Here is a 17,867-nt window from a genome sequence, read left to right as displayed (position 1 = left end):
TCACGGATTTCTACAAGTATGAGAGTCCTGGGACAACACTACGTGCAAACAACTTGTTTGCATTAACTTAGTCTTTGCACCCTATTAACTATGCTTGAAGTACATACTACCGTAGTAAGACAACTCGAACCGGTCATAAGTTAGCCCGCGTGGCTCGCCCCACACTATTTAAGCCGAACTATACTCTCCCTCCTTCACACAACACCCTTGCAAACCTTGGAATTCTTGAAAACAAAAATCACCTTGAACATGTTCTCTCCAGACCTCATTGCCAAATATCCCTCTCTCGCCAAATTCGCTAACGGGGACTACACCGAATCCCACGATGGTCGTGAAGCCGCCCTCCTCAAATACATCTACAACCACCCCTCTCTCCCTCAACTCCGCAACTCACCACCCGCCATTTTAGCCGTCATAGACGAGTTCGCCGCGCAGCAGGATTTTCTCATAAACATTGGCAGTGACAAAGCAGTTAAACTCTGTGATATCATTGCTAAAGAGCAACCATCTGTTTTCGTTGAGTTGGGCGGGTATATCGGATACTCTGCCATCTGTTTCGGCCACGCTATGCGTCAGACTAGCAAGCCAGGCCAAAATGTGAAACTCCTCAGTCTGGAATTTGATCCTGCCATTGCGGATATTGCGAGAAATCTCATTGATCTAGCTGGATTGAGTGATATTGTCACGGTCGTTGTGGGATCAGCGGCGGATTCGTTGCGAAAGCTTCATTCTGAGGGTGTGCTCAATCATGTCGACCTGCTGTTTTTGGATCATGTTGAAGATCTTTATGTTTCTGATTTTCAGGTCTGCGAGAGCTTGGGTCTTCTGCGGTCTGGTGCTTTGGTCGTGGCGGATAATATCCTCCGACCTGGTGCGCCGCAGTATCGTGAGTTTATGCGCGGATATCCCAAGGTGGACAGTTGGGCTATTAAGGGGTTGATTATTCCGGGGGAATTGGAGGTGAGTTTCAATCACTGCAGTGGCATCATGGTATTTTATTGTGCATTTTACTGATACTTAATTATAGGATGAACTTGAACTTTCTAGAATCAAGTGATCGGGAGTGAACTAGACTCCAGGGCTCTTAAAGAGCAGCCCTATGGTCATATGGTTAGAAATACAATATATGAACTTGAACTTGAAGCCAGAATAATCCAATGCCTTTTCCAATGCAGTGTTACTATAGTTTAGTAATCTTGGGTATCTAACAATTTCATAAACCACTGGCATCATCTCATCAATAAATCACGGCAACTGAAATAATGCTTTATGCCAACAGCGGATTCTCCAATATTTCTTCAACATTCCGCTCTTGCACATGCCGCAGAAGATACCCACAAGAATCGGCCGGAAACTCCAACAATCGTAACAAAACGGGATCCCAACTATCTTCCAATTTCATGCAGATAGCAGTACACTCCGAACGAATGCGGGTCTCAATCCACCACTCCTCAGCAACAGTCATGAGCGCAAGCCACCAAGCCAAAAGCACGAGCGCAGGCGGCTCCTTTCTCAACAAACAATCATAATACTCAGGCTCCAACCTCCCCATCCAATTATAATATTTCTGATAATTATGCTTAGTACGCTCAAGAGCAAGTAAATTGGTCAGCATCCGCAGCGGCCAGAGATACGCATTATTCTCCACGGTAGAATCCTCATTGATATGACAGAGATCTGCAAAATCCGGGTCTAGATCAACGCGGCCAGGCCGGTCATCTTCATAATTGAGATTCTGGTCGTCGTGCGAGTGCATGAAGTATGCCCACCACATACTATCCGGCATCCACTGACTCGTGCGTTCAAGCAGGTAGCGCAGTCCCCCTTGCAGACGCAGCCAGTTCAGGTCCGCGGGATCATCCGAGAAAACGAACGAAGAGCGAGGATTGAATTCTTCGATGGCGAAGCTGTGAATTGTGATCATGATGCAGGCGGAGTATAACGGGTCCATGTTCTTCGCCGTTAGTCCGGATGATACTTCCTTTGTGTACTTTTGAATAGCTTGTTGCCAATGGTACGATTCCGCAACGCGGTAGGAGCTATTGTTCGGCAAAACACCGCAGAGGTGACTCGTAGCCACGCCAATCAGACTGTGCATCAATAACGGGGACTATGAAGAGTGCGAATAGGTTTAGCTATCGATCTAGGAAGTAGTTTTGCCGGCTCTTGGACGTGGCATAATTCTCATCTTACCTCAAATGCAAGCTGGGCCACTTTACCCATCATCACGCCAAGCTCTGAGTTCGCTTGGCCGCTCGCGACGGTAACATGGTGAAAGTGATGTAAGGCTTCCAGCGCTCGAGCAGGAGGCGGCGAGGAGGACGAATCTGGGCTGGAGGATAAAAAATCTGGCCGTAGTAGTTCACCTAACTTTTCCGCCACCACTAATAGGGACATCGAGGACGCCAGAGACTCTACGGAAAGCAGGTCAGGCCGAGATTCGAGGAACCGATTGATGATGTGTTTGGCTGGTCGGCTCCGAGCTGGTGCCGAGTAGTTACACTCGACGCCATGCTTTTGGCAGCGGAGACAGTGGGGCTTTGTTTCATCACACTAGGAGAGTCGAGAATCAATGGACGCCCCACGAGTCAGGTAGATCGACGCGGGGATAGGGTAAGAACTCGGATAGGGTAGGAATATATTTCCAATACCTTAACTCGGCGCTGCTTGCAGGCAGCACAGCCGGCGCGGGACTTGCGGTGCGTCCGACGGGAATGATAGACTGGTTCAGCTAGGCCGTCAGATGGTTCATCCGAGGCGGTTGGTTGAGGTTTGTAGTTGGGCACCCGGAACACGCTCCGATGCCCTTGCATGGGGCCCGATGAGTCGGACTGCGTGTGGCGCATTTTGGAGGGTTCGGTAAATGAGTCAGAACGATCTAGACCGGTGCGGGATCGTGGGAATATGCCGTGAGAGCCGGTTGGGATGGTTGGGTTGAATTGGGGCTGAAGATGGTAACCTTATAAGCGATATGATACTATCCGATGTTGATCTATATCAGACGCCGGCAGTGGTGCCCAGTACGGGTGCGCCCGGTGACTCGGGGCGAACGAGTGGGGACCAGGCGTTCATCCGAGAAATACTAGTAGATTCCGGGAATAAGGCGATGCAATCCATTGGTCTAAAGAAGATCGAAAGAAGAGAGAAACAGCGGAGAAGACGCAGCGCCTTTCGCCGTCGCCGTTCGCCTCGTCGAGTCACGGGCACGCTAGACCAAAAACAGACCCGACCTCGTATTCAGCAAAAGTGTGGAAATGGAAGTGGGAGTGGAAGTGGAAATGGGAATAAAAATAGAAATAGTATGATAGTATAGTATGTAATATGTAGTGATGGCTAAAGGGAGAGTAGTGATCAAGATTCTATGTCATTCTCGTTATTTCGTATGATGCAGTCATTGATACTTATACTTCAATACAGTTCCTAGCCCATTTTCGCGTTGGAGAAATCCATTTCTGTAGTCTCATGAGTTAGCAATGAGTTCCTCAATACGATCGATCTCCTGTCGATAACTCGTAACTCATAACTCATAACTCACCGGGATGGTCAGCCTGGAACTTCTTCAACAGGTCCGCTTTGCGCTGCTCGTCGCTAGTCATGCCACCCGATTCCTTTTGTCGTTGGTCGTACATCATCTTCTCAACCATGGCACGCGTCTCACCGTCCAAGTCGCTGAGACTGGAGTTCTCGGGCTGAATCTTGGTGACATCGATCTTGGGCGCACCCGTCACAACGTGGGGCCACCACTCGACCTTGTTGACTTTGTCAAGATGAATGTTGACTTCTTTGCCAGGCGGGGTAGGGGTTGTCTCGAGGGTCCAGGAAGATTCGTCGACGAGGATAGAGTGGGGGAAGTCGCCCTGCAGATGGCAGAGCGTTAGCATTGACTTGGCATTGCCGTTGGGTAGCTCAGCCGTAGTGACAGCTGGTATAACTAGAACAGTACCTCAATAATAGGCGCTTGGCCCTTGATAGCGACCTTGAGCTTGTTCTTGGTCAGAACGACCTCCATGTCACGACCCTTGATGTTGGCGGGGATTGGGGCGGACACGTCGACATCGCGGATGGTTTGCGTCCACTTGTAGGGGAGCTGAGACTGTTCAGCGATTTCACGAGCCTTGCGCTCTTTCTCCTCGATGTCGCGCTGAGCGATGTCTGTGGGTGAAGGGTCCTGGTCGGCCATGGTTGTGGTGTGTGTGGTGTGGTGGTGGTGGATGTTGATGGAGCTTGCAGATGGGAAGTGCGGAATGCGCGGGGTCCACTCGTTCACTCGTCCACTCCGCCGTGACTACCGACTACAGTCTACACTACTCTGTCAACTGTCAACTTCACTGTGTCAAGTGTCACCTCCTCTGTCGACTCTATCAATTCTGTCGTTTATCGAGTCCGCTCTGTCAAATTCGTAAATTCCCTTCTGCTGACCCCACTGCCAACTTTGTCGAATTTCTCCTAGCCGCGCTATACGCGTGTCCCTCCTTGCATACCATACCGGTCAACGTCCGGCGATCCCTGACAGATCGTCACGCCCAAAGCAGGAAATGGCACGGCCCATGGCTAATCGGCTCCTCTCGAGCTGGATCGACCAACAGTATGGAGCAAGGAATGCTGCTGTCAATCGCGATACACACCGCTGAGGCAGGGCTGATCACCCGCTGCATTTCATGCGCCGTTGGACTTTGGGTGACAGCGGATCTCGGGAATGTCGACGCATACCTCAGGGTGATCGGCAAGGAGGATTGAATTGGATGTGGATGTGAAAGAGGAAATGGAAGTCGAAGTGGAAATGGTGGCGATGCTGCCAATGCATTGAGAACCGAACAGAAACTCCTCTAACCCGAACGAGTGTCCGCTCCGACTGATGACTGATGATAAAATGGTGGAATATTGACAGGAGAAGAAAAGCAAACAAATGGGAATATGAGACAACCAGGTAACCAGGTGAATTCGAAATATAATGAAATGCCATGCCCATGCCCATGCCCCAGTGGAATCCAGAACAGAACCACCCAACTAACTCCAACTCCAACTCCAACTCCAACTCCAGATCAAGCGATCAACATATACGCAGTGACGCAGTGACGTTATGAAATGAAATTATCGCGAGGTCTGGGCGGCCTTCCTTGCTTGCTCATCGTCTAAAAGGGGATGGTCAGCGCGAAGGTTCAAGGTTGGGGCTTGAGTAACGGTGATAGATCAGATGTCACCTACCTCGAATCTTTTGGATTTGCTTTGCTGTGTCGTCCATCAGCTGTTCCCATTGACGCTGATATTGCTCGACACTCATTGGCTTGTCGTCCTTCTTTTCTGACGCGACGCCTTTTGTCTTGACAGAGTCCATGGTGGGTGTGTGAGTGGAAGTGTGTGTGGTGGAGGGAGTATGGAGAGTGCACTCAAGAGAGTAGAGGAGAGTAAATACTCAAGAAACTTGAGGAAGTCAAGAAGTCAAGTTAAGAAGAGTAGAATAGAAGAATAGAAGTACTCCGAGTCTTAGTCTTGTCAAAGTATGATCTGCTCGAGTCAAAAATGTCTGCGGCTCGGAAGGAGGCCCCTTTATATACTGGAATGATCGAAAGGAAATCCAGAATTCTTAATTAAAATAAATTAGAATAAAATCAAATAAAAATCAAATAAAGATTACATAAATTTATTTTTATTTTTATTTTTATTTTATTTTATTCTTTATTTTCTTTAATTCTTAATCATCAAGTCAGTGTTTGTTTGCTCTCTCCTTCTCCGTCGTCGTCACGAGTTCCTCCTCACCGACTTCTCCCAAGCCGAACCTCTCCCTCCTCCACTTCCTGACATCCTCCACCACTCACATCCCCCACTACTTTTCCCCTTGGATTCGGCTGAGCGGTCCGCCTAACCTGCTGTTGGCATATCCACTATCTCCTATTGGTCATCCACCAATTGCCCACAGACCAGTCTTGCCGTGATGTCAGTCTCAGTGCCTGTGCGTGATCTGTGTTCCCCCTCGATCCTCTTCTCGCCCCCCTCCCTCCACCCGCCATTTTGAGAGACTAATAGGATCTCTCCCTGCGACACTCCAGCGCATCCCGCGCCAATCGGGGGCTTTGACTTTGCCTTCCGCGCCAACCGATCTACTATCCGGTCCCTTTCCCCTAGGTTGACGCCTAAAGGGTTGGCACTGGGATAGGATGGAGCAAAAAACGAACTCCCCCCGAGCTGGACCTAACCCAAAAGGAGAAGAAAAGAAAAGAAAAGGGGGAAAGATGACGCCCCCCATCAAGTGGCGTCACTGGGCCCGGGCAGTTGGGTTAGGTTGATCCCAGGTGATCCACGCCCGATTTCTGCATCTCTGTGGTGCTGCGCATCCGAGTACGAGTAGGTGATGGAAAAATGGTGACAAGGTCGCAGTGTACATGCAACTTCTGATTCGTCACCCCTCATCTCGGATAGACCGCCCGAACAACCAGTTTATCTCCTTCGGTCTTGTTTCTTTTGGTTTTTGCCAATCACCCTGCATGGAGGAATTCCCCACCTTCCCATCAACGACGCCCCGGGACGTTGCATCTTTCAATCCACGTGGAACTATTGATCTATACTCGTCTAACTGATGTTCTGTTGTCCCTGCGCCGTTCTCTGTTGTCTGTTGTCCACTCTATCTTGACCCCGTCGCATCGGAAATGCATATCCGTTGAACCCTGGTGGTGCCCGGGTTCGGGCTCAAACCCCCAGTCTCGGGCTCAACTTAACTGGCGGAGGTGTTTTGGGTACATCCAGATACGTGCAGACACGTACCCGACCGACTCTTTGCCCGTCAGATGACGGGGCCTCAGCCCTCGACCACAAGAACGGGAAAAAGAACTGACGATGTCGGCAGTTTAGCGGTGCAGCCCTGTCGGTGTGATACTCGCTCACTGACCGCGGGCTCGCGTGCGTCGGAGTTTCGGAGTTTCAGAGTTTCGGCACAACATTCGCTACGGACGTCAGTCACCATGCCAGTGCCAGTGCCTATGTCACTGCCTCTGTCTGTGCGCCTACTTCCAAGGTTTACAATGCTGGTCTTGTTGATGGCCATGTCGGAGCAAGATTTCTTCTTTGGGCCAAGTGAAGGGCACTGACCCCGTTGGGTTTTGGTAGCAGCAGCAGCAATAGCAGAAGCAACTATAGCCGCCCAGCCTAAATGATTAGATCGAAGCCAAGTAGAAGGATCGAAGAAGAGTGGATCGCCAAGTCATCTTCACCGCGGATTAAGCCTGACCTTGCACTTGAAACAGTGCAACACCAAAGCAGGTTTCCCTTTTTTTTTTTCTTTTTCCTTTTGCAAGTGTGGCTCCCTGTTGCCCATGGAGATATTTGAGTCATCTTGGATCTCACCGATAAAATCCGCAGAGAGCAACAGTCCCGTGCCCAAGCCAGGACAAGGACGATGTTTGATCAGCATGTCACCGCTCCAACAGCGTACCCATACAGAAAGGCCGAAGATGACCCGCCAACAAGGCAAGGTACTTTGTCCATCTACAATCCGCCTATGGAAACAAGCTCTGTGGAGACGAGAACTATGCCATTCAGGCAGCCCGCGATGCAATCCATTACGATCACAACCAGCGAAGCCATCGAACGGGATCTTTAATTCCAGGAATCGGTCTACCTCGCTTAGAAATCAGTGACTACATACTTCCGATGGTACTCCATGCTTTACACCGACATCAAAGACACTAATCTAGGCAACGAAAGGAAGGAAGAAAAAGAAAAACAACGAAGCAAGGCAATGCCACGTCAACATTATCCCAATCTGCCACGGGAGCAAACAATTACAAGCAACCTGATTCAAGAAAGATCATCCATTTAATGCCTTCGTAGCGGGCGGAGCCCTTCGTACTTGGTACAGAAGAGTCAAATCAAACCAAAATCAAATCACCAGACCACCAAAAAAGGGACTTTTGCTTCGGCAAAAGTACGACCACCAGCCGCCGATCCAACATTTGTACCATGGATTACCATATTCGGACCCCATATTGCGTTACCTGTCCAGACCAAAGTACGATCAATGCATTCAAGTTGCCAGCCCCACACAATCTAGGGGTGAAGCGTAGGGTAGCGCAACGCATCAAGCGTGGCAGTGTACGGAGTACTGTAATCGGTACATCAGCGCAAACAGTGTTTGCCGGCGTACTCCGTGACTTTAGGGCCCAAAAAACCCCCCTAGCTAGTCCAACTAAGTAAGGATGTGGAGAAATGATAGTCGAAGGAATGCGTCGATGAACCAACTATCCTTCGCCCGGGGTACTCCCGACCAATCGGATTCAGATCCTGTTGTTTTTCGTACTATTGACCTGTCTCTCTTCCTTTCCTCCCAGTCTAGTCTGGTCTAGTCTAACCAGTTCTAGTTCTAGATCAGTTCGGTTCAGTTAGCGGGGCTCTTGGACTGTGGATACCGGGACGGGTGGCACGATCTGATCTACAATATGTACCAGTACGCCTAGTGTCTACTATGGAGACGTTGTCGGGACATTGGTGGTTCCACAATAGGTTCCAGGTTCCAGGTTCTGGATTTCGGTGGCTTGAGATTTTGATGTATCTATTCTGTTTCTGAGGTCTACGAGTATTCTTTATGCAGAGGATTCCGGACATACTCCGTAGAACTTGAATTGCCCAAGTCTATTCCAGGAACGCGATGGGATCATATGATACTGTACCGGCTCTAGGGTACCCTGCTAATAACCTTAGAATGGCTTAGTGACCAAGATAGTGGTAGAAATGCCTGTGTAGTAGAAGCCGCAATGGGATAGCAGCACTAAGAGCTACCTGTATAGGACTAATATTTGCCAGGTGTAGTCCACTGAGCTCCACTGGCCCTGGATTCGATACGACTCAGTTTGGTAAAGACGCAGCCCCGGGTGAGGAAGTAGATTGGCTAGTAGCTGTAAATACTAACAATATACATAAGAAACCCGACAAATCTAGACAGAAGAAGTAGAGTACTGTGGTGCTCGCACCTGGAATCAACCCCAATTCCAGCCCGATAGAAAGAGAAGCACAACAACACCACAAAAAGTCGAGAAGGAAAAAAAAAGATATAATAATATACCTTTTGACAACACTCATTTCCACGTACGGAACACAGAGTACATGGTAAGGATCACAGCCCGGGATGATGTCAGTGGGAAATCCAGCCTTGCCCTGACCATACCGCAGCCAAGATGATGGCCAGGGTGATGGACAAGGGGCGCAAAAAGAGAAAAGGTTGCTTTTTTGGCCCATTTGGTCGCATGTGGTCGGTGCAGTGTTTGTGCCTGCGTCTATTGGTCCACAATTCTCATCGCCCCCTCCCGCAGATTGTGCCCCTGCCCCTTGAAGACGAAATGAACTACCAGTAGGACGAGGGACGCGGTATGATGCGGTGATGTGCCCGTAGATGCAGACCTGGGCCAGTTCGCAAGAAGGGGTTGATCGGGGCGCTTAGAAACAAAGAAGCTGAGGATGCCGGTTCCCTGTCCACAATACTTCGGAAACCGTTAGGGTTTATGCCTGCCGATGCATTGGTTGCGATTTGCTTTGCTTCGAGGAATTGGCTCCATGAATCTGAGCCACGGAAGAGTTGAGCGGGGCCATAAAAATAATAGATAAAGGAAAAGAGAAGTGGGAGTGATAGGGATAAATGGGCAAAGACGAAAGATTTGAAGAGAAATAGTACGCCCGCTGACGCCATCGGATGAAATCGCTAATGAAACCGAGAGATGGCAAAAAAAGGTGGGAAAATCAAGAGAGTAGATGTGAAGAACGGTGTGAAAGGGCGCAATCACTCGTCTGTCTTTGTGGAGGGTCTACTCCGACTCACAAAGCGGAGGCATGTCTTCCGGATCGATGAACAGACCAGGCTCCATCGCCATCGTCATATCGGTCAGTCCGGAGGGAACTCTCTGAGAGGCGGTCGTGACAGAAGGCCCATCGGCCAGGGAATGGTTGATCGGAACTTCGACGGGGACTGCGGGAGCATGGACGTGGTCATGGTCAAGTTCGAGAGAGTAGAAAAATTGACCTGCGAACTCGGCAACTTCATTGGCCAACTTGAGTTGGAGGATCTTCTCCAGCTCCTGCATATCCTTTTTCCATTTCCGCTCCTTCCGTGCCTTTTCATCCTCTTGACGGCGACAGGGCCCGCCGGGGTTGGTGTTTTTCAACACGCAATTTGGACACTTGTAGTTATCCTGGCAGTAGGCACACTTGCAGGGCGGGTTGGCCAGGACGCAGTCCTGGCAAACGAAGACAGCGCATTCTTTGCATTGGCGAAGATAGCTAGGGCAACTCTGGCGACGGTCTCCAGCCGCACGGATCTTGGGACAAAAGAAGGACTGACAACCTTGCCAGCGTGACCCCTCGATTGTGGACTCAAAAGAGCTGGTTGACGGGGAAGAGCATCCGGAATTACTAGATGGTGGGGCAGAGAATGAGCGAGTGGGAGTTCGTGGAAAGAAAGGGCGAGTTGATCCGTGATCGTTCGGCGCTTCGAAGAGGTCTTCGTCACCGAGCGCGTCGCCCGGTGGGCCGTCAATGTAGCTGCTGTTGGTTGAATCCATTAGACGTTGCGTCCGGAAAGGCAGATCATGACTAGTTGGCATGGGCTGGCTCGGCCGGGCATCAGATGACGAAGCAGCAGCAGCGACTGTCGATCGATTTTGGATGGTCAGCTTCTCATATCCAAGTTCCTTGTAACCACAGATGCGCAATCGAAGCCCACGCAGGTCGTGTTCGATGCAGAGGGGCTTGGAGCAACTCTTGCAATGCACCTTCCACTGAGGAGAGTCGTAGCATTCTTGGCAAAGATTGCGAGGGCAAGGCGAAGTTTTTCGCCGGGTGGCCCCAGCAGCCATTTCATCATCGCAAGATGACCTGTTTCCAGTGTATAGTCCGGCTTGCTGGGATCGCCATAGGCATACTTTGGGAATGTCTTGCTCCACTCGCTGACGGTGTACTCTAGATCTTCCCAGCCCTGATTCCGAGGTAAAGGTACTGCCCGCACTTGGTCTACATCACGACTGGGTGTGCCAATACTGATGCCGCCTCCTCCAGAAAAGTAGGGTTCAGCACAACACCAGTGAAATCTAAGCACGGGGTCCGGCGTGCGTGGGAGTCCGTGTAAAGGGTTGCCATCGAGTGAATTTGATATGGGATCTTCCATCGAGCTGGGAGAGTGTACAGCCCCGGGTGCCCACCATAAAGGGTCTGATGTATTTGTGCTGTGATGGGCTTGGGCAGTAGAGTGCGAATGAGCGCTGGTATTATGAGTATTGTTCGAGGACATAAATAAGGCTTCCTGTCGAAGATATGGTCGCTCATAGGCACAGCTGGCGCAGAGCGTCTTGCGACATCCCACACAATGCATCAAAATGCTGCACTGCTCACATCTTTCTTGAATCTCGTCACCACAGTTATCGCACTTGACATCGTGGACAAACTGCCTATGGCTGCGGCGAAGATGGGCGGGTACCATTTTGCCCTCGCCGGCCTCGGGACCTTCGCCGCTACCCAAAGCTTCGCCGAAACAGCCAGTGTCCTCGCTTTCCCAGAGCCTACCGCTGCGGGTTTCCCATGGTTCGCCGTCGCCATTATACGGTCCAATCCAATTCTTGCACCGCCAAAGTCGATCGAACGCAACCCAGGCTTCTGTCATACCCTGCGGGTCTCGCATCGCAACATACCCGCGCCTGCGGAAACACCTGCCGGCAGGTGTTGTACACCAGGCTGTATCGGTCCAAATTCCCAGCTTGTGGCAGAGGTTAACGAGCTCGTGGGTCGGTTCAGCGTCGGAGTCTTTGCGAAATATTGACGAAGCGAGATAAGGTCGTCGGCGATGGTGACGTGACCGGTATGCGTACAGACTTTTAAGCGCCAGGCGCTTCCTGGGTTGGAAAGAGCCGAAACTCGTCGCTTTGTCGACATCCTGCTGTAGTCCAAGCAGGTTCAGATATGGAACAATGTGATATTTGAGAGAGACATGTTTGCACCCGCGAATCGAAAGATGCTCCAGGGTCTCACAGCGCGCGTGCATCACCGTCGAGACGAGAATCTGCCCCGATACAGCCGTGTTATCCAATTCCAGGCTCCTGAGGCAAGTCGTGAAGGGAGCCAGCACGTTCATCAGCAGCTGATCCAAGGCATACGGTCGGGATTGTCGCTCAGGTGAGACTTGCGCCTCGCGATCTGACGTTGCTGGCGGGATGAGCTGGGGTAGCGTTGACGGCGTTGAAGGATACAGCAAACGAAAGGAGAGGGACTTCCATGCGGTCGGATAGGATCGAAAAAACGTGCGGAGGTAGTGGGAGGTTTGGTAGAGCTTGAAGATAGAGTCGGTAGGAAGCTGGAGGAGGAGTGATTCGAGGACGGGAGCATTGAAAGTAATACATCGTTCAAACTGTGACAGAAGTCGATCGAATCGAATCTCGGATAGATCTCGAGCATTTTCCACCGCGATATTCACTTCAGTGGGGGTTGCCTGTCCAGCCTGAGCCTGCTCGGCGTTGGCGCCAGCGCCAGCAGCTTGACTGGCGCAAACGTCCATAATGCTGAAGAGTCGAGGAACGCGAAGTCGCGGACGGTTCCAGAGCAAGCGCAGAGCATGATAAGACGAACTGGATAGTATGACAATCACATCTCAAGGCAAACATGCATCGCAGGCCATGAAATTGCGAGTCGAATGCTTCAGGTTCAACGTTCAACGTTGGAGATTGCCGGGCGCCCGGACTGGGACTGGGACTGGGACTGGGACTGGGACTGGGGCAATCGATAAGCGGTGGATCGGTTTGGGTCGCTTTTGGGGGCGCTAAGGGGCAGCCAGGGAGAGAGTGGGGGGAAGAGGGGGGCGAAGAGGGAGTGGAAGGGAGGATAAGATGGGATAAAAAGGGGGAGGAATGATGAGGATGAGATGAGGATCAAAGCGAAGATTGATGATTGAGGAGGAAGAAGAGGAAGAGGAAAGCTCAAGTTGATACGAAGTTCTTCTGGACTGCCAGTGGACTGATTGGACGGATGGGACTGTCATGTGATGCTATACAATAGTACACCAGCTTCATATTGAACTTCAACTGAGACTAGACTCGGAGGGATTACGGAAATACGGACAGGAAGGTGACGAGGTTTGATAGTATTATTATAATAGAATCCAATAGTATCCAATGTGGGAATAGGGTACTCTGTAAACTTGAAGAATGGGGTCATGGTTTCATTTATATACATACTATATATACTTCCAAGGTTATGTTTTATACGGGCTAACCACCTGGGCAGTGGCTTTGTGGTCAGGCATCCATGGATAGTAAGCGTGACTTCGGCAAACTTGAAGTCTTGGATGCATCACTGGTATACACACTGGCAGTCTAGTGTTTCTCGCCTTCTCCCACTGTATACCCCCGAGCAATACCCGAGCGCCCTTCCTTAACCAACGTGCTGTCATCCTCTTCCCCCTCCTCGTCATATCGAATATCGAAATCACTGCCCAGTCCCTGCCACGTTCGCTGCGACCGTAGGAATTCCGCACCGGGCGAAACCGCCCCGCCGATCATCGCTAGGTCCCCCTTAGCCCGCCGGGCTAATGCCCTAGCAGCGGATGGACCGGTCGATCCATTGATCTGAGCAGCTGAAGCGCGGGGTGCGGGTTCTCGCATCGGTCGGGAATGCGAGACGTATCGTCCAGTGCGCAGGTCAAATTCCGGCGGTGCACTTTCGGGTTCCGACATATCATCATCGTCCACGGTCGCACCGTCCGCTGCTTCTTCCCCTTCCGTCGACTCCTCCTGTGGCTTGTCGAGGATGGCCTGGAAATCACTCTGCCAGGCACCAGTCCACACCCGTTCGGCGTCGTCCTTCAAAGCCAGTTCCAATTCGAACGGCGTAATCACCGGCTTCCAGAAATCCTTGCTGTCCACCAGTGAGCTCTCCCAGCAGCCAATAACCACCCACCCACCGATTTCACTGAAGTTGGCTACCTTGGCAGCATTCAGCTTGCCCACAACAAACATGTAGCTCTTCTTGCCGGCGGCCGCAATCTGTTCTTTGACGTGATTCACAATATGTAGGTAATTCTTGACGCTCAGCGTGTTGATCAGGATCCCCCAAATCGGAACGGTGGTTAGACGCGTCGTGATCGCATAGCGGCGGCGCAAAGCTGCCGATGTAGATGCTGGCAATGGCTTGACATTTTCATTGCCCTGGGTATCGGTGGGATAGATATGAATGGCAGCGACACGCGACGCAAGAGTCATGAGGAGGGCAGTTGGTGGGTCAGAGACGTGGAACAGCTGCCACTCCGACAGTGTCTCTGGTGCCTCTCGTACAGAATCCGGGACGGTACGGTTCGGAATAGCCGATGAAGGCTCGTGAACGATATCCGTAGCAAACAAATTGCTGTAACCCTCTTTCAGCAGACGCTCATACAGCGCCGGAATATGGTGGGTGTAGGTAACATCGGCAGCTAGAATCAGTCTAGTCGTTGTATCGGGATAAGTTTCTTTGAAGGCTTGAACCACGGGATCGATGGAAAGCGGCTTGCAGGTGAAGACGTAGATTACCGGCAGTCTAGCCGTGGGTGACAGGCACGATCTCCCATAGTGTACCACGACATCTGCATCCACATGTTCGGCAGCCACTTCGTCCACACAGCAGGTTCCGTATGAGGTATCGGCCAGAATATACAACCGGGGTGACCATTTCTCGGCCTGCTCCTGCCCCTGACCCTCCACTGCAAGCTGAGACACTCCATGAGTGATGTCGCCAGTGCCAGTGCCCTCCACCTCTGTGGCGCCACCGTTTGTCTGGCCAGCAGAAGTGGTGCCATTCGCGACGGCTTCCTCCGAATTCAGACCCCGGCTAAGCAGTTGGAATACCCGCGGGGCATCTGGGAGCATATCATCGGGGAATTGAAGGGCGATGCGCTTATACCGCGCCTGGCGGATCTCCTTTAGAGTGCGCTCGATGTCATAGGTGATGGAGAGTTCGTCGTCGGAGATGCGCTTTGTGGGATCGACGGGGGCGATGGGCTGGGCTTCTTCCAGGATTCGATCGTCCGGTGTTGACAGCACAGGGGCTGCCTCCATTTCAGAGCCCATATTGTTCGTGGTTGGAGGGAGAGGGAGGTGAAGTGGTGGGGTGTAGAGATTCAAAGTGGGATGATGGGAAATTTTTCTCCAAAAAAAAGTATTCGATGGGATCCCCCACTTTCCCCCGCCGATAACAATTCACCCGCCCCCGATTGGTAGAGCTTGTCCAGCATCCAGGAACATACATAGTTGTTGTATACTTGTAAATTTAACTTGATCAGAAATACAAGGGCACTGCTCAGGATTGGTCAGGATTATTATTATTATTTTATCATGAGAGAAGATGGTTAAGTTGGGTGGTGCAGGAAGGCATCGCATCCATGGATCTATAGATAATGATAATGATATATAACTAGATTATTGGTTACGGAGAATGCCGATCCTAAATTGCAGAAGATGTAATTTATATCTTCGTGGTATAATTTATCCCCATTTTTGAATGGGCATTGGAGCTTATTAGCATACCTGAGATGGTAGCCGGGAGGTATACTTAGTTCTACTCCGATACTTCCCAAATTAATTGAGAATTGTTTAAAGCGAGATATTGATAGTAAGTATATAACCTTTTTCATATCTCATAATCGCTGTCTCTAAGCATTGCGCTCGTCAGCTAATCTTGCAGTAATGCTCACGCCTGACCGCCCCTTGGAGTGTATTTCCCTTCCTTGGAGGTCATCGCCCTTGGACTACCTTCATTTACACGTCTCTATCCCTTTGAATATTGGAACTGTGATATTATGGGAATGGAAGGCCGGGAGGTGCCGAACTATAGGAGTAAATATACTAGTACTCATATTTACATTTTGTATCTCATAATGGATATCACGCTCGAGACATTCAGAGTACTAGAAATGAGGGTGAAATCTAAGTATATATGAAATTGACAGAAAGCTCTGTACTCCTGAACCTGTTGTAAAATACCGTATTATCCAAGGTTTTACATTGCGGTAGCTAGTATCTTTGCTAGCAAACAGAGAATGATAGTACTTGGGTATCCACCGGGGCCGTTAGGCATTTTTTGTTTGCTCTCAAATAATATAGAGCTCCGTTTCAAGGTTTTGAAATAAATGAGCAACCTATTTCGGGTTAATATGATACTGTTGTACTAGTATGCGCTGGTCGTTGTGAATGGTCAAAGCATACTAAAATTGCATCTCCATTTATGCCTGCTCTTCATTTCCACAGGGATAGCTCAGACAAAGCATTTTTTTCCCCGATTAACTCCAGAGCCATTTTGAACACCGTTTTCACCGACAACCTGCCCGCCACAACAACCGCGCAAGCCGGATCTCTCAACCAGCCAGCCGTCATCATTGACAAAATGGCTCGCATTGGCCCGGAGTCCGTTCAAATGGATTTGGAAGGGCGAGGCCGACAAGGTCTCTGAGGGGACGCACGGTGTCCCGACGAATGAAGGCGGGAATTGACTATGCATGGATCTTCGACGACACCTTCTCCAAATACCTCTCCAAGACTGTGAATCTCGACCTCCTGACGTAGCCGACCAGCCTCCAGCCGCATGACTCTACCCCCTTTTCTGTCGCCCGCTCCCACACCGGTGGATCAACAGAATTGTATTGTGAATCGGGCGTCGGACACGTTCATGGTGCTGTTACCAAATGCCGTTCATCCGAATAGAGCTTGACCAAGCAATAATATTGTTCGCGAGGCACTATGTTAACGGTTAACCGTGCTCAGTTGGCCCGAATGTGACTTTTCCCTCCTGAAATGTGATATTCAAAGATCTATTTTGGAGCGTAGGATCATTTGCTTCTTTGTTTCGCGTTTCTATTCGTGGCAGGTATCCCCGACAAGCGATCTTTACCTGTTTTAGACGATCGTGCTTTCGCGAAGGCGCTCAGATGGTGAACGTCAGTATGGGTTACACAACATTAACTTTACGGCCTCACACCAAGTCTATGTACTACCACGGACGGTGGAGCCTCCCTGCCCTTTTCTGGCACGATCAATGCGGATATTAGACGTCAATACCCGAGTTGACAGGATCCGATCGCCCGGAACATCTGGGAATTCGACCTTAGACGGAGAAATGATCCACCCCCGCATATTTTGTGGAAGTATAACACTATGGTACACATCTTGACAGGGATCCATTGCAAGATCTAAGATTTACGTATTTTAGGATCTTGGTTACTGATTGGAATGAATGTTGCGCATACTGCTTTTAGTAGCCAACTCAATAAAATGCAAAATAAATTTTGTTTGAGTAGAGTTCTTCGCAAGAACGATGGATGGTTCGAGGCAATGTACGTGCTTTCAGCATTTCCTTTCTTCCTGGCCAATGGAAATGAGCGGCGGAGAACAATAAGTCAACAGAAAATGGTGTTGTACAGTACAGACCCGGCAATTTCCCCGGGAACCTGTGAAAACGTACATGGTCTGGCTTTTTTGCTTTATTGATTTCCCGCGATTAGCGTAGATGGGTTCGACTAAGTATATGATACAATTTGATTTACATCGCCACTTGTAATCTTTTGCACACTAAAGTCTCGTTATAACAGCCTAAATGCTATCTGAGCCCGTCCCTTCTTATGCTTTGACCTATTCGACCATTTTTGAACCGCAGGAAAGTTCGAAAATGGAAATTCACACCGATAGGAAGATTTTTTATAAATATGATCGTCTCTCTCAATCAAGGAAGCCCACCATCCATGAGATGAATGAACTGGATATGATATAATGTTTTGCTGGAAATAGCCTCCTGCATTGACCAGCAGACTACCTCGCCAGCAGATCAAATGAATTCGCGGTAGTTGGTTTATGCCAACACTTTGATGACTTGCTATACTA

At 50.1% G+C, this 17,867-nt stretch overlaps 7 protein-coding genes across 7 annotated transcripts; 1 reads left to right on the top strand and 6 right to left on the bottom strand.

The window, feature by feature from the left end:
* Positions 1-249: 249 nt before the first annotated feature.
* Positions 250-1,057, top strand: N7509_013867 (O-methyltransferase; the record flags this gene model as incomplete). Its single annotated transcript, XM_056638504.1, has 2 exons — positions 250-960; positions 1,028-1,057. 2 exons carry the CDS (start codon positions 250-252, stop codon positions 1,055-1,057), a joined length of 741 nt encoding a protein of 246 aa, XP_056482011.1.
* A 210-nt stretch (positions 1,058-1,267) lies between these two features.
* On the bottom strand, positions 1,268-2,846 carry N7509_013866 (Zn(II)2Cys6 transcription factor domain-containing protein; the record flags this gene model as incomplete). Its single annotated transcript, XM_056638503.1, has 3 exons — positions 1,268-2,110; positions 2,194-2,553; positions 2,652-2,846. The coding sequence occupies 3 exons, from the start codon at positions 2,844-2,846 to the stop codon at positions 1,268-1,270; spliced, it is 1,398 nt and encodes a 465-aa protein (XP_056482010.1).
* Positions 2,847-3,420: 574 nt separating this feature from the next.
* N7509_013865 (NudC domain-containing protein) lies at positions 3,421-4,180 on the bottom strand (the record flags this gene model as incomplete). The annotated part of the gene is made up of 3 exons (XM_056638502.1): positions 3,421-3,452; positions 3,536-3,857; positions 3,944-4,180. 3 exons carry the CDS (start codon positions 4,178-4,180, stop codon positions 3,421-3,423), a joined length of 591 nt encoding a protein of 196 aa, XP_056482009.1.
* Positions 4,181-5,091: 911 nt separating this feature from the next.
* Positions 5,092-5,335, bottom strand: N7509_013864 (uncharacterized protein; the record flags this gene model as incomplete). Its single annotated transcript, XM_056638501.1, has 2 exons — positions 5,092-5,132; positions 5,206-5,335. 2 exons carry the CDS (start codon positions 5,333-5,335, stop codon positions 5,092-5,094), a joined length of 171 nt encoding a protein of 56 aa, XP_056482008.1.
* A 1,458-nt stretch (positions 5,336-6,793) lies between these two features.
* N7509_013863 (uncharacterized protein) lies at positions 6,794-7,039 on the bottom strand (the record flags this gene model as incomplete). Its single annotated transcript, XM_056638500.1, has 1 exon — positions 6,794-7,039. The coding sequence occupies one exon, from the start codon at positions 7,037-7,039 to the stop codon at positions 6,794-6,796; it is 246 nt and encodes an 81-aa protein (XP_056482007.1).
* Positions 7,040-9,788: 2,749 nt separating this feature from the next.
* N7509_013862 (uncharacterized protein) lies at positions 9,789-12,523 on the bottom strand (the record flags this gene model as incomplete). Its single annotated transcript, XM_056638499.1, is given in 2 exon segments — positions 9,789-10,737; positions 10,752-12,523. 2 exon segments carry the CDS (start codon positions 12,521-12,523, stop codon positions 9,789-9,791), a joined length of 2,721 nt encoding a protein of 906 aa, XP_056482006.1.
* An 814-nt stretch (positions 12,524-13,337) lies between these two features.
* Positions 13,338-15,065, bottom strand: N7509_013861 (2-(3-amino-3-carboxypropyl)histidine synthase subunit 1/2; the record flags this gene model as incomplete). The annotated part of the gene is made up of 1 exon (XM_056638498.1): positions 13,338-15,065. One exon carries the CDS (start codon positions 15,063-15,065, stop codon positions 13,338-13,340), a length of 1,728 nt encoding a protein of 575 aa, XP_056482005.1.
* Between the last annotated feature and the right edge of the window lie 2,802 nt (positions 15,066-17,867).

The sequence above is a fragment of the Penicillium cosmopolitanum genome, assembly GCF_028827165.1.
Source record: "Penicillium cosmopolitanum strain IBT 29677 chromosome Unknown utg000012l:1.0-3308103.0:1.0-3310761.0, whole genome shotgun sequence".
Lineage (NCBI taxonomy): Eukaryota > Fungi > Ascomycota > Eurotiomycetes > Eurotiales > Aspergillaceae > Penicillium > Penicillium cosmopolitanum.
Note: the sequence above shows the minus strand (reverse complement) of the source record. Positions and strands in the feature narration are given on the sequence as shown.